This window comes from Maniola hyperantus, chromosome 25 (genome assembly GCF_902806685.2).
Source record: "Maniola hyperantus chromosome 25, iAphHyp1.2, whole genome shotgun sequence".
NCBI lineage: Eukaryota > Metazoa > Arthropoda > Insecta > Lepidoptera > Nymphalidae > Maniola > Maniola hyperantus.
Window position 1 is genome coordinate 2,157,974 of NC_048560.1, and position 12,906 is coordinate 2,170,879.

Here is a 12,906-nt window from a genome sequence, read left to right on the forward strand (position 1 = left end):
TTTTGAGCGAATGGAAACCCAAGTGCCCTAATACGCCACGATCGCTAAGTGCGGATTGGCAGACTTCACACACCTCTGAGTACCTACATTATGGGCGGCACGCAAGTTTCCTACGATGTTTTCCTTCACCGTAAAGCAAGTAATATTTAATTACTTAAAACGCACAAAATTCCTAAAAGTAAGAGGTGCGTGTCCGGGATCGAACCCCCGACCACCCGAAAGTAGTCGGACGTTTTAACCACATGGCTATCACGGCTCTGTATAACCAGTACGATGGGTTTACAAAGATAAAGTAAAATATAAATAGTATTATACCTGTAGTATGCGACAGGTAGAGATGGCAATCGGGGTATAAGGCGGGGGGCCACCCTTCACCCCCGCACAGTCCCCGGGCTAACCCGATGCGGGCGTGCGGCGCGATTGCCAGCCCTCGTACTCGTACCCCGATTGCCATCTCGACCTGTCATGTACTATATCTACTTGTACCTAACTAGCTGATGCCCGCGACTTCGTACGTGTGGATTTAGGTTTTTTTTAATCCCGTGGGAACTCATCAATTTTCCGGGATAAAAAGTAGCCTATGTCCTTCCCCGGGATATAAGCTAACTCTGTACCAAATTTCATCAAAATTAGTTGAACGGTTGGGCCGTGAAAAGCTAGCAGACAGACAGACACACTTTCGCAATTAGTATGGATGTTTAATGTTGGTAATATATAGAACATATTTTGTGATTCATCAATCATCATCAACCGATAGACGTCAACAACTGGAGTCTGGACGTAGCTTAGGTACCCTAGGACGTAGCAGAACTTAAATGTTATTATGATTAGATGTATTTAAGTCAAATGGTTTTTAGCGTTCCGATGATATTATTATGCATTTTTACAGAAAATTTATAAAGGTTTTATGTTTCAGGTAATCAAAAACGTGATAGCTTTATTTTTGTAATAAAAATTACCTCTGAAAAAGGGGGGAAAAATATCAATAAGATATTTGAAAGTTTTGAACCAGTAGTGACATCTATCAAAGAGTTAAAGAGTTGAAAGCCTGTCTCGGTAGCGCCATCTAGTAATCTAGAGCAAACACTGCTAGAGAATGTAGTGCCATCTAGTGGCTTAGAGCAAAGATTTACCAAAAAAGCTAGAGTCCAGGCCCAAAATTAAAAAAAAATAAAGTGCAAGAACTTCACACTGCTGGCGTTTGAATGTTGGCAGCACTGCCACACTGACACAAAATCAGACATGGCGCGCCTTACCAAGATCCCGCAAGTGTTGAATATTTTCCTATATTCCTGTGTATTTTTATGTTGTTTTACTAAATTAGCGAGTGCAAATGTTGACTTAGATGAAGATAATTGGCGGCAGATCCTCGATGGAGAATGGATGGTTGAATTGTGAGTGATTTTCTACAAACCGGTACTTTTCAAAACGTGTCAAAAATCGAAATTCCTAGAAAAAAAGTCTATAAAACTCGTTTTAAACTTAACACAACTTTGGTAGATGTTTTTCGAGCTTTTTATGTTAATTAGATGTTGATATTGTTTCGTAATTTTGTTGTTATTTAGCTTTTTTTAAATAGATAGGTGTAGACTGTACGTTGTCTTGTCTAGTCTGCCAGAGTTCAATAAACTTAGCAAGGTCGATAGGGTCCCGTTTTAGAGGCTACGGCAACCTATGACGCACCTATTGTGTCCGTATTTATTGAAAAACTCGACTTTTTGTCATAAAATATCACCTGACTGCCTGACTGCAGTTTATTAAAACCAAATCAAGCAAACTCGATTCGACCGTGAGTCATTCCCAATCGGTTAATAATTTCGAACCCACGTATTTAATTGAATGCTAAACGAGCACAAAAACATTTAGGTATACATATAGCGTAGGGATAATAATAGAATGGTTTTTATATGTATGTGTCCCTAGACACTGATAAAAACACTAAGATCTACTTCTTAACTTTTGTAATTATGCAAAGTACCTTTTAAATGATCAACACATAAAATTCCATCTACAGATGTGTTTTATAGAGTTATTTATATATCTTATTGTTATTAATAGGTACCTAATACATATTAAATAAGCTAACTTATCACTGCACTGGTTCAAAGTTAAATAATTGCTCACTATGCCTTATGCCTATGTAAACAAATACTTCATAAGTCCATAATACTAATTTTGTGAGTCACTTGAACATATTACATCATGCTATTATCATACACAACACATTTATCTCTCTTGCCTAATTTGAAGAAATGGCTGAACCTATATGGACTAGAATTTTGCTGATAGGATAGAAAACACTGCATGGAGTGATCTAAGCAACTTTTTATCATGAGAAAACAAAGCATTCGTCCAAGATTTTTAAAACACCTGAATCAACACAGTTAAATGTGATTGATAAGCTATTATTAAAATAACTACTAATCCGTTCATATTTGCTTACACAGTTGACAATCTACATATAATAACTAGCTGATGCCTGCGACTTCGTTTTTAAAATCCCGTGGGAACTCTTTGATTTTCCAGGATAAAAAGTAGCCTATGTCCTTTCCCAGGATGGAAGCTATATCTGTACCAAGTTTCGTCAAAATCGGTTGAACGCATGGGCCGTGAAAGGCTAGCAGACAGACAGACACACTTTCACATTTATAATATTAGTATGGATTTATTTTACATCTAATTGGAACACCAGTGCCACTTACACTAACTAGATGATTAATGATAAATTTAAATACATACACAAAAATACCCCATATTGCCCCCATCACATCGTTTTCAATGTCATAGTTTTTAGGGTTCCATACCTCAAAAGGAAAAAAGGTACCCCTTCATTGTCCGTCTGTCGGTCAAGAAAACCTATAGGATACTTTCCATTAACCTAGAATCATGAAATTTGGCAGGTAAGTAGTTCTTATAGCACAAGTAAAGAAAAAATCTAAAAACTGAATTTGTGGTTACAAGAAAAAAAATTAAATGTGTTCATGAAGAAAATTGGTATTTTCAACTTTCAAACTAAGATTACTCTACTAAGTGGGGTATCATATTATGGAAGGGCTTTACTTGTACATTCTAAAACAGTTTTTATTTATTTTTATGCATAATAGTTTTTGAAAATGACGAAAAAATTCGACTATAGTATGGAACCCTCAGTGCGCGAGTCTGACTCGCACTTGGCCGGTTTTTTGGCAGCTGTGCAGGGCTTTTCCAGACCCTGTATCACGTAGCCGATCTATTGTGATTTGTGAACGCATCCATTTTACACGTCCCGTCTAATACAGCCCCCCGATTGTGTAAGAATAACGTATTCATCGTTATCGTCAACAAATTATGTCCGTTGATTGGTTGATTCGCTGTTTACATTTTTTCACAGCCAATCAAAGGGCAGAATTTGTTGACAATTACGACAACGTTATTTTTACACAATCGGGGGGCTGATTGCCGCCAAGAACAGCAGCAGCTTCTTGGTCGAAATTTTTCCGCCTCCTCCTGTGGCGAGGCCATTGTTTTCAAAAATATAAATAATAAGGTGACTGACTCACTGACTGACTGACTGTCTGATCTATCAACGCATAGCTCAAACTACTGGACGGATCAGGCTGAAATTTGGCATGCAGATAGCTATTATGACGTAGACACTAGACATCCGCTAAGAAAGGATTTTTTTAAAATTCTACCCCTAAGGGGGTAAAATAGGCGTTTGAAATTTGTGTAGTCCACGCGGACGAAGTCACGGGCATAAGCTAGTTTTCAATATGGCATTTCATGTTCCAGCTACGCGCCATGGTGTCCCGCCTGCAACGCGCTCGCGCCGGCGTGGAAGGAGCTGGCGAATATTGCAAAGAGCAAGAATCTGGGGCTCCGAGCGGGCGCGGTGGATGTCACCAAGGCGCCCGGCCTGAGTGGACGATTTGTGGTCACCGCCCTGCCCACTATATACCAGTAAGTGACATCTACGCTGTTAGGGCTGCAGCTGCTGCTGCACTAGACGGACTGCCTCGTTGGTTTAGAGGTTAGCGTGAAGTCCTGGGTTCGATTCCCAGGTCGTGCCAAAAAGAGGTATTGGATTTTTCTGTTAAGAAATTGGGAGTTATAGTCCAAAGTTAGAAAGGTGGCAGTATTTCACCCCTTAGTCTCGGAGAGCATGTAAAGCCATCGGTCCAGCGCTTGATTTCTCCGGTCGTGTCAGATTTCCGTACCATCGGGCTATGAAAGTGAGAGAATAGAGAGTGGACCTGTGTTTGCGCTACAACATCTCCTGCTCAGTTGGCCTATGAGAATTATTATTATTATTAGTACATGGGCGTTTCGCCCCACTGTGCTGGACGGCTTGTACCGCCATACAAGGACCCTCGCGACGCAGGTTATAAAACTTAGTAGTGCGATGCAACTCGGTCCAGCGCCATCTAGTTTCAAATGTGTAACATGGTCGTTTCACCTGCAGTGTGAAGGACGGCCTGTTCCGTCAGTACAAGGGGCCTCGCGACGCAGGTTCCATGCTCGACTTCGTGGAGAAGGGCCGTTGGAAGAAAACTGAAGCTGTGCCTGCATGGAAGGCGCCGGATTCCATGCAGATGGGACTTGTAGCTCACTTCTTTAAACTCAGCCAGGCTTTGAGGGTAAGAATAACATTTTTACCACTTAACTAACATACCATCATCATCATCATGATCAACCCATCACCGGCTCACTACATAGCTCGGGTCTCCTCTCAGAGTGAGAAGGGTTTTGGCCATTGTCTACAACGCTGGCCATGTGCGGATTGGTAGACTTTACACACCTTTGAGAATATTATGGAGAACTCTCAGGCATGCTGTGGCCCTACCGCGGTTGTTTGACAGCTACAATGTCACGATCGCAATCATCTCTGATTGGTTAATGCTCGCTCACTATTGGCCACAATGCATTGTTGCTCATTGTTGCAACAAGAATCGCACAAATTCAGCCAATCAGAACAATTGAGATTGTAATAATGATTGATGCAGGTTTTAGACAATCGCCCCGCAGGTTTCCTCACGATGTTTTCCTTCGCCGTTAAAGCAAGTGACATTTAATTAATTAAAACGCGCATCACTCCTAAAAGTTAGAGGTGCGTGCCCGGGATCGAACCCCCACCTTCGGGCGGAAGTCCTACCCACTAGACTATCACAGCTTAACATACCATAGTTCTGTAAAATTAATAATTTGATGAAAGAAAAACTTGCTGCACTTTGTCTTTGCGCCAATGTGCCTTGAACCAGACAGTTTAACAGACTCAACACACAGCAACTGACACATACATTTGCACACACACACACACACACATAATATTTGTATTTGTTATTAATTAATTTTAAGTTCAACCACTATGTATGGGAACTGGGAAGGCACAGGCTCCTAAGATACGGGATCTCCTAGTTTAGGAGCCAGGACTCCATTTAAGTCAAATGTACAAAATCAGTACCCTTATTATAAATGCGAAAGTGTGTTTGTTTGTTGGTTTGTCCTTCAATTACGTCGCAACGGTGCAACGGATTGACGTGAATTTTTGCATGGGTATAGATAAGAACCTGGAGAGTGACATAGGCTACTTTTTATCCCGGAAAATCAAACAGTTTTTACGGGATTTTTGAAAAACCTAATTCCACGCGGACGAAGTCGCGGGCATTAGCTAGTTTAGTAATAAAAAAATATATTCATTCATTAAAAAAAACCTAATTCCAAATGTCATTCACTCCAGGGAGTGCACAATATGCTGATGGAGACATACGGTCTGCCCACATGGGGCTCCTACCTCATCTTCGCAGTGGCCACCATTTTCATCGGAGCCCTACTTGGACTGGTGAGTGAAACAAGCTTGAGATTGACGTCGCACCGGTTTTTATTTTTTATTTTTAGGGTTCCGTACCTCAAAAGGAAAAACGGAACCTTTATAGGATCACTTTGTTGTCTGTCTGTCAAGAAACCTACAGGGTACTTCCCGTTGACCTAGAATCATGAAATTTGGCAGGTAGGTAGGACTTGTAGCAGACGTTCGGGGAAAAATCTGAAAACCGTGAATTTGTGGTTACATCACACAAAAATAATTAAATTGTGGTCATGAACTAATAATTAGTATTTTCAATTTTCAAATGTAAGAAAACTATATCAAGTGGGGATATCACAAGAAAGGTTTTCACCTGTGCATTCTGAAACAGATTTTTATTTATTTTTATGAAATCATAGTGTAAAATGTCGAAAAAATGCGTCTGTAGTACGGAACCCTCGGTGCGCGATCCTGACTCACCCTTAGCCGGTTTTTTTTTTTACATTTTTCAGATCCTAGTATGCATAATCGACATGCTGTATCCACCAAGAAGACCAGACAAGGTCCTGATCAGCCGCGCGGAGGCGGAGCAGAGACTGGACCAGGACGGGAAGAAGTCTGATGATGAAGGGGTTCGTACACTCATCTCTATATATAAAAATGAATCGCTGAATGTGTTGCTGATCGCAAATCTCGAGAACAGCTGAACCGATTTCGCTAATTAATTTTTTATAATATTCCTTGAAGTACGAGGATGGTTCTTAGGGAGAGAAAAATTAAAAAAAATTGTAATTATTAGGCGTTATGAAGTTCGACGGGTCAGCTAGTTTCATAATATTAACTAGCTTATGCTCGCGACTTCGTCCGCGTGGACTACACCCCTTTTATCAAACCCCTATTTCACCCCCTTAGGGCTTGAATTTTCAAAAATCTTTTCTTAGCAGATGCCTACGTCTTAATAGCTATCTGCATACCAAATTTCAGCCCGATCCTTCCAGTAGTTTGAGCTGTGCGTTGATAGATCAGTCAGTCAGTCAGTCACCTTTTCCTTTTATATATTTAGACTAGCTTATGCTCGCGACTTCGTCCGCGTGGACTACAAAATTTCAAAACCCTATTTCACCCCCTTAGGAGTTGAATTTTCAAAAATCCTTTCTTAGCGGATGCCTACGTCATAATAGCTATCTGCGTGCCAAATTTCAGCCCGATCCGTCCAGTAGTTTGAGCTGTGCGTTGATAGATCAGTCAGTCAGTCAGTCATTCAGTCAGTCAGTCAGTCAGTCACCTTTTACTTTTATATATATAACTAGCTTATGCTCGCGACTTCGTCCGCGTGGACTACAAAACTTCAAAACCTTATTTCACCCCCTTAGGAGTTGAATTTTCCAAAATCCTTTCTTAGCGGATGCCTACGTCATAATAGCTATCTGCATGCCAAATTTCAGCCCAATCCGTCCAGTAGTTTGAGCTGTGCGTTGATAGATCAGTCAGTCAGTCAGTCAGTCAGTCAGTCAGTCATTCAGTCAGTCAGTCAGTCAGTCACCTTTTCCTTTTATATATATATATAGATAATAAATGGAGATCCACACTACCAGCCATATAGATAGTATATCACCTGTGGAACCGGCTATACTGAGCTGCCTTATTAGGGTAGTTTACTCTTTTTTGCGATGGAGAGAGCTATGCTTGGAGTTTCTCTACGTGATCAAATCAGAAATGAGGATATAGCTCAATGGGTTGCGAAGCTGAAGTGGCAATGGGCACATAGTTCGTACAACCCATAGATGTTGGGGCCCCAAGGTGCTGGAATGGCGACCTCGCACCGGAAGACGCAGCGTTGGAAGACTCCTCACTAGGTGGACGGACGACATCAGACGAGTCACAGGGTGCCGCTGGATCCAGGCGGCGCCAGTGTCTTAATAAACTACCGAAAATTTACAAAAAAATTATTTGTGTGCAATCAGTACCCTTATTATAAATGCGAAAGTGTGTTTGTTTGTTGGTTTGTCCTTCAGTTACGTCGCAACGGAGCAACAGATCGACGTGATTTTTTGTATGGGTATAGATGGAGACCTGGAGAGTGACATAGGCTACTTTTTATCCCGGAAAATCAAACAGTTCCCACGGGATTTTTAATAAACCTAACTCCACGCGAACGCAGTCGCGGGCATGGAAACCTGCATGCCTGAGAGTTCTCCATAATGTTCTCAAAGGTGTGTGAAGTCTACCAATCCGCACATGGCCAGCGTGGTAGACTATGGCCAAAACCCTTCTCTGAGAGGAGACGCGTGCTCTGTAATGAGCCGGCGATGGTTTGATCATGATGATGAAGTAGTAACTGTTTGTGCAGGAGCTGATCAATGACGACATAGTGGACGACGCGGAGAACGCTGCCGACAGCGACGCCGAGAAGAACTCTCCCAGCGATGTGAGTACTGTCACATCAGTACCCTTATTATAAATGCGAAAGTGTGTTTGTTTATTGGTTTGTCCTTCAATCTCACAAACAAAACAAATAAATCATTAAAAAAAAAAAAAAAATCACGTCGCAACGGTGTAACGGATTGACGTGATTTTCATGGGTATAGATAGGTAAGGGAGCGTCCACAAATTACGTGAGATGTTTAAGGGGGGGAGGGGATCGGGTCAAATCTCATCTAACCTTACGTTGGAGAGAGGGGGGGTCTCGGCAAATATCACGCAATTTTTTTCTGATTGAAACAAAAAAAAAAAGTACTATTTTGGTCCATTTAATCCAGATTGTACATGCTTAAGATTTAATCCTAAGCGTTATCGTAATACGATTAAGATCATTCACTAATTCGTTCGAAAGAAAATAATTTCATTCAAGTATCCAACGCGTTTACGTAAGAAACCCACATTTTGAAAGATCTCACGTGAGATTGGGAGATGGGGGAGGGGGATGAATTAAATCTCACGACACGACCAGGAGGGGAGGGAGGGACAGAAAATTCAAAAAAACACCACGTAATTTATGGATGCCCCCTAAATGCATGAGGTAGTTATTTCGAAATTACAGACAGACACTTCAATTGTATTTATTGGTATAGCTAATGGATATAGTTATAGACCGGAGACTGGAGAGTGACATAGGAGGACATTCAACCCCTGAGGGGTTAAAAAAGGGGTTTTAATTTGTGTAGTCCACGCGGACGGAGTCGCTAGTTTTTATTTTTAATGGCTTATGTAAATGGCTTATGGTATGGCTTAAAGTATTTATAATGGCTACCCCATTGATTGAAAATGAATTTTTCAGAGTTCAGAGGACGAGGCGAAGTCGGGCGCGGGCGACGAGCCGCGCAGCGACGCGCAGGAGGTGCGCAAGCGCAGGCCGCGCAAGGCCGACTAGACACACACACACAAACACGCATTACAGTACGCGGCAGAAACTAATGTACATCTGCCTTTAGAATGGCATTGGTACTGATTCTGAGCACAACCTAATTTTAGAGTATTCGCATTCTCTTCTTACTAATGTAATATGAAAAGGACAGACACAGTTTGACAGTTTTAAATTTAATTTTTAGATGGTAAAACTCGTGATTTTAGCGCACAGTCGCGAGCCTACTGTTTAAATTCGTAGCGTGCACTAAAATTTAGAGTCTTTAAATGTAAAGTTCATGTTCTGTCCCTTTTTAGCATTGTTAAAAAGAAAAGGATGCAGATACTCTAAATTTAGTTTAGAGAAAGACAACGGAATCGGTGCCATTTTGGTTTTGTAGAGCGTTATCTCTATCACTCATACCTGTATGACGTTTTGTGGGTCTCAACGACAGAGACAATGATCTACAAATTGCTATTTCATTCTAAATGTCGATGTACATTACTTTCTGCCGCGTACTGTACTACAGTGCTCGCAAAACGAGTAGTCCAATCTGAAGTTGTATCACGGTGGTTTGCGCAGGTAGAATATGGCTGTGTTCGTTTGCTTCTGTTAGTGCGCATGTGCACTTCGCATAAACTTGAAGCAAGTTTCACTTGTCAAAGTCTGTGTCAAGTGGCTCAGCTGCTCGATTGCGGTAGAATGACAGCTACAATGTCACGATCGCAATCACCTCTTATTGGTTGCTAATGATAGGTTTTCACAGATACATAGAAATTAAAACTAAGATGAACACAGTGACAACTATAACTAGATATAATTACGTTGTGCTAGCAAATAAATTTATTAAATTTGTTATCTGTAAGTATATACTATCTGTGGGGGCATTTGCTTCAACTTTATGCAAAGCCTTAAAGGCCTGACATCCAGGGCCATTAAAATAATTTAAAAAAAAAACAAGTTTATGTGCATGCGCATGAAGAGAAGCTAATGAACACAGACATAGTCTAGAGGACTAAATACGCAAACCCAGATGGACTATTGGACTATTATCCGTTTTCCGCGCACTGCACCGGGGATCGAATTACCGGTATATTATTGGTTTGGTTTTTCAGCGTTACCAAAATACCGCTATGCTAAAAAAAACGATCAAGTACGAGTCGGACTCGCGCGCGAAGGGTTCCGTACCATCGTACAAGAAATAACTGTTTTTAGGGTTCCGATCCTCAAAAGGAAAAACGGAACCCTTATAGGATCACTTTGTTGTCTGTCTGTCTGTCAAGAAACCTACAGGGTACTTCCCGTTGACCCTGTACAAATCATGAAATTTGGCAGGTAGGTAGATCGTATAGCTGACATTTGGGGAAAAATCTGAAAACCGTGAATTTAGGGTTAGATCACACAAAAAAAATTAAATTGTGGTCATGAACTAATAATTAGTATTTTCAACTTTCGAAGTGAGTGACTATATAAAGTGGGGTGTCATATGAAAGGTCTTCACCTGTGCATTCTAAAACAGATTTTTATTTATTTTTATGCATCATAGTTTTTGAATTATTGTGCAAAATGTCGAAAAAATACGACTGTAGTACGGAACCCTCATTGCGCGAGCCTGAATCGCACTTGGCCGGTTTTTTTATTTGCACGGTGGCGGCCGTAACATGGCGGCCATTTTGAAATTCTTATTTGTTAAAGCGGCAATAGAAATACACATTCTGTGAAAATGTCAACTGTTAAGGGTCACGAGATACAGCCCGCTGACAGACGGACGGACAGCGGAGGCTTAGTAAATAGTAATAGGGTTCCTTTGGCACCTTTCTGGTACGGAATCCTAAAAATAACGATATATTATATACAATATACATGCATTAACGTTTTATTGATACCGTTAGTATAATCCGTACAAAATGACTTCTCAGGCGCCATTTTAAATCTATGGGTTAACTTGTCATGTCAAAAGTAACATTCACCTTTAAAATAAGGACTAAAATCGTAATTATGGCACGACAGTTAACACATAGAGCTAAAATGGCAAGTGAGATCTCAAAATGTATGCACTATACTAATGATAAAATATGATTTACTTTAAATAGTAAAACATTGGTACTGATTCTGAGCACAACTAAATTTTAGAGCATTCGCATCCTCTTCTTACTAATACAATATGAAAAGGACAGACATAGTTTGACAGTTTTAAGTTTAATTTAGAGTCGTCAAACATCGTGACTTTAGCTGCCAGTCGCGAGCGTATCGTTTAAATTTGTAGCGTACACTAAAATTTAGAGTCTTTAAATGTAAAATTCATGTTCTGTCCTTTTTTAGCAATATTAAAAAGAAGAGGATGCAGATATTCTAAATTTAGTTTAGCGAAAAACAACAGAATCAGCGCCATTTTACGTTCAAATTGTAAAACGCTTCGCCTTAATATAATAATTCGGCTGATTCTCTTGTACACAATCTCTAAACTAAACTAAATAAACAAGGCCTAAATCTAGTGCTATCCTTTTCCACAAGCAACATTATGAAAGGGATAGCAATAGAATTAGACGTGTCATTTTAGTTTGGAGATTGTGTACAACGGAATTGGCCACAATGTTCAAACTTTTTACTTTAATCGAAATTATCACGTTTGTTTTGTAAACAAATTATATTAGGTATAATGCATAAAGTTTGAGAACTCACCATTTTTGCTCTGTGTCAACTGTCCTGTCAAAAGGACGGTTCACCCCGTAGATAGAGTAATAAAGGTAGATACAGGAACGTTTGCTTTCTCATTCACACTAAAAAGAGAGCACAGATAAGGTTACTAATGTGATAAACAGAGACGCAGCTAACCTATTTTTTGCCCCTTATCGTGTAACTGGTTTTTTTTCAGGAATACATACAACTTACATGCAAGGCATGCAACTTTAGTTGCGAAACAAACTTTGAGAATTCGTGGCGTAATTGTATTTCTCATGAGTAACAAGTAAATAACTTGTTTTCACATAAAAAACGTTTAATACAAAATATTGACTACTAAACAATGGTAATAATTGTCGTGTCATCGTTACGTCGTGCTATCGCTATCTCATACGCGGTTACACAGTACTTAAATCTACCTATTATTCTATCTACGGTTCACCCTTACAATGAAGCTAGGGTCAGTATTATTATAAAATATAAACTGAGTACAATAAAAATAATAAAAGATACATAAACGAAACGGTATCTTCTTTCAAAAATTTTTTACCATAATCGAAATTTTGTCCGAATGTTGAATCTGGCTTAATTTATATTCAGTTACTTATATATCTGTTCGTAAATAGCACGTCATAAACGCCACGTAAAGTAATACAACGCCATCTGTGAGTGAAGACGAGAAACTATTTGTACATGGTATAACTAAGGCGACCTCAGATTTAGACTGCATCGTCACTTACCATCAGGTGAGATTGCAGTCAAGGGCTAACTTGTATCTGAATTTAAAAAAAAGACCTCGCACCGGAAGACGCAGTGTTGGAAGCCCCCCCCCCACTAGGTGGACGGACGACATCAGACGAGTCGCAGGGAGCCGCTGGATCCAGGCGGCGCAAGACCGTGGCGTGTGAAAGTCCCTACAAGAGACCTATGACCAGCAGTGGACGTCTATTGGTTGATGATGATGATAACTAAGGTGAAAGACACGGTCTGCCCGCGAAATTCAAATTTTATTTGGTTTTTCGCAATTTGTAAACTAATACGACAAATTAGGCTTATGGCAGTCAAATTGAGCCCCATAGCAGTATCATCTTCACAGGCT

The 12,906-nt window shown here is 40.3% G+C and overlaps 1 protein-coding gene across 1 annotated transcript; it reads left to right on the forward strand.

Annotated features, from left to right (window-relative positions):
• Positions 1–1,209: 1,209 nt before the first annotated feature.
• LOC117993808 (thioredoxin-related transmembrane protein 1-like) lies at positions 1,210–12,692 on the forward strand. The gene is made up of 7 exons (XM_034981674.2): positions 1,210–1,394; positions 3,772–3,939; positions 4,442–4,616; positions 5,717–5,818; positions 6,295–6,414; positions 8,133–8,210; positions 9,060–12,692. The coding sequence occupies exons 1-7, from the start codon at positions 1,243–1,245 to the stop codon at positions 9,150–9,152; spliced, it is 888 nt and encodes a 295-aa protein (XP_034837565.1). The 5' UTR covers positions 1,210–1,242; the 3' UTR covers positions 9,153–12,692.
• Positions 12,693–12,906: the final 214 nt, after the last annotated feature.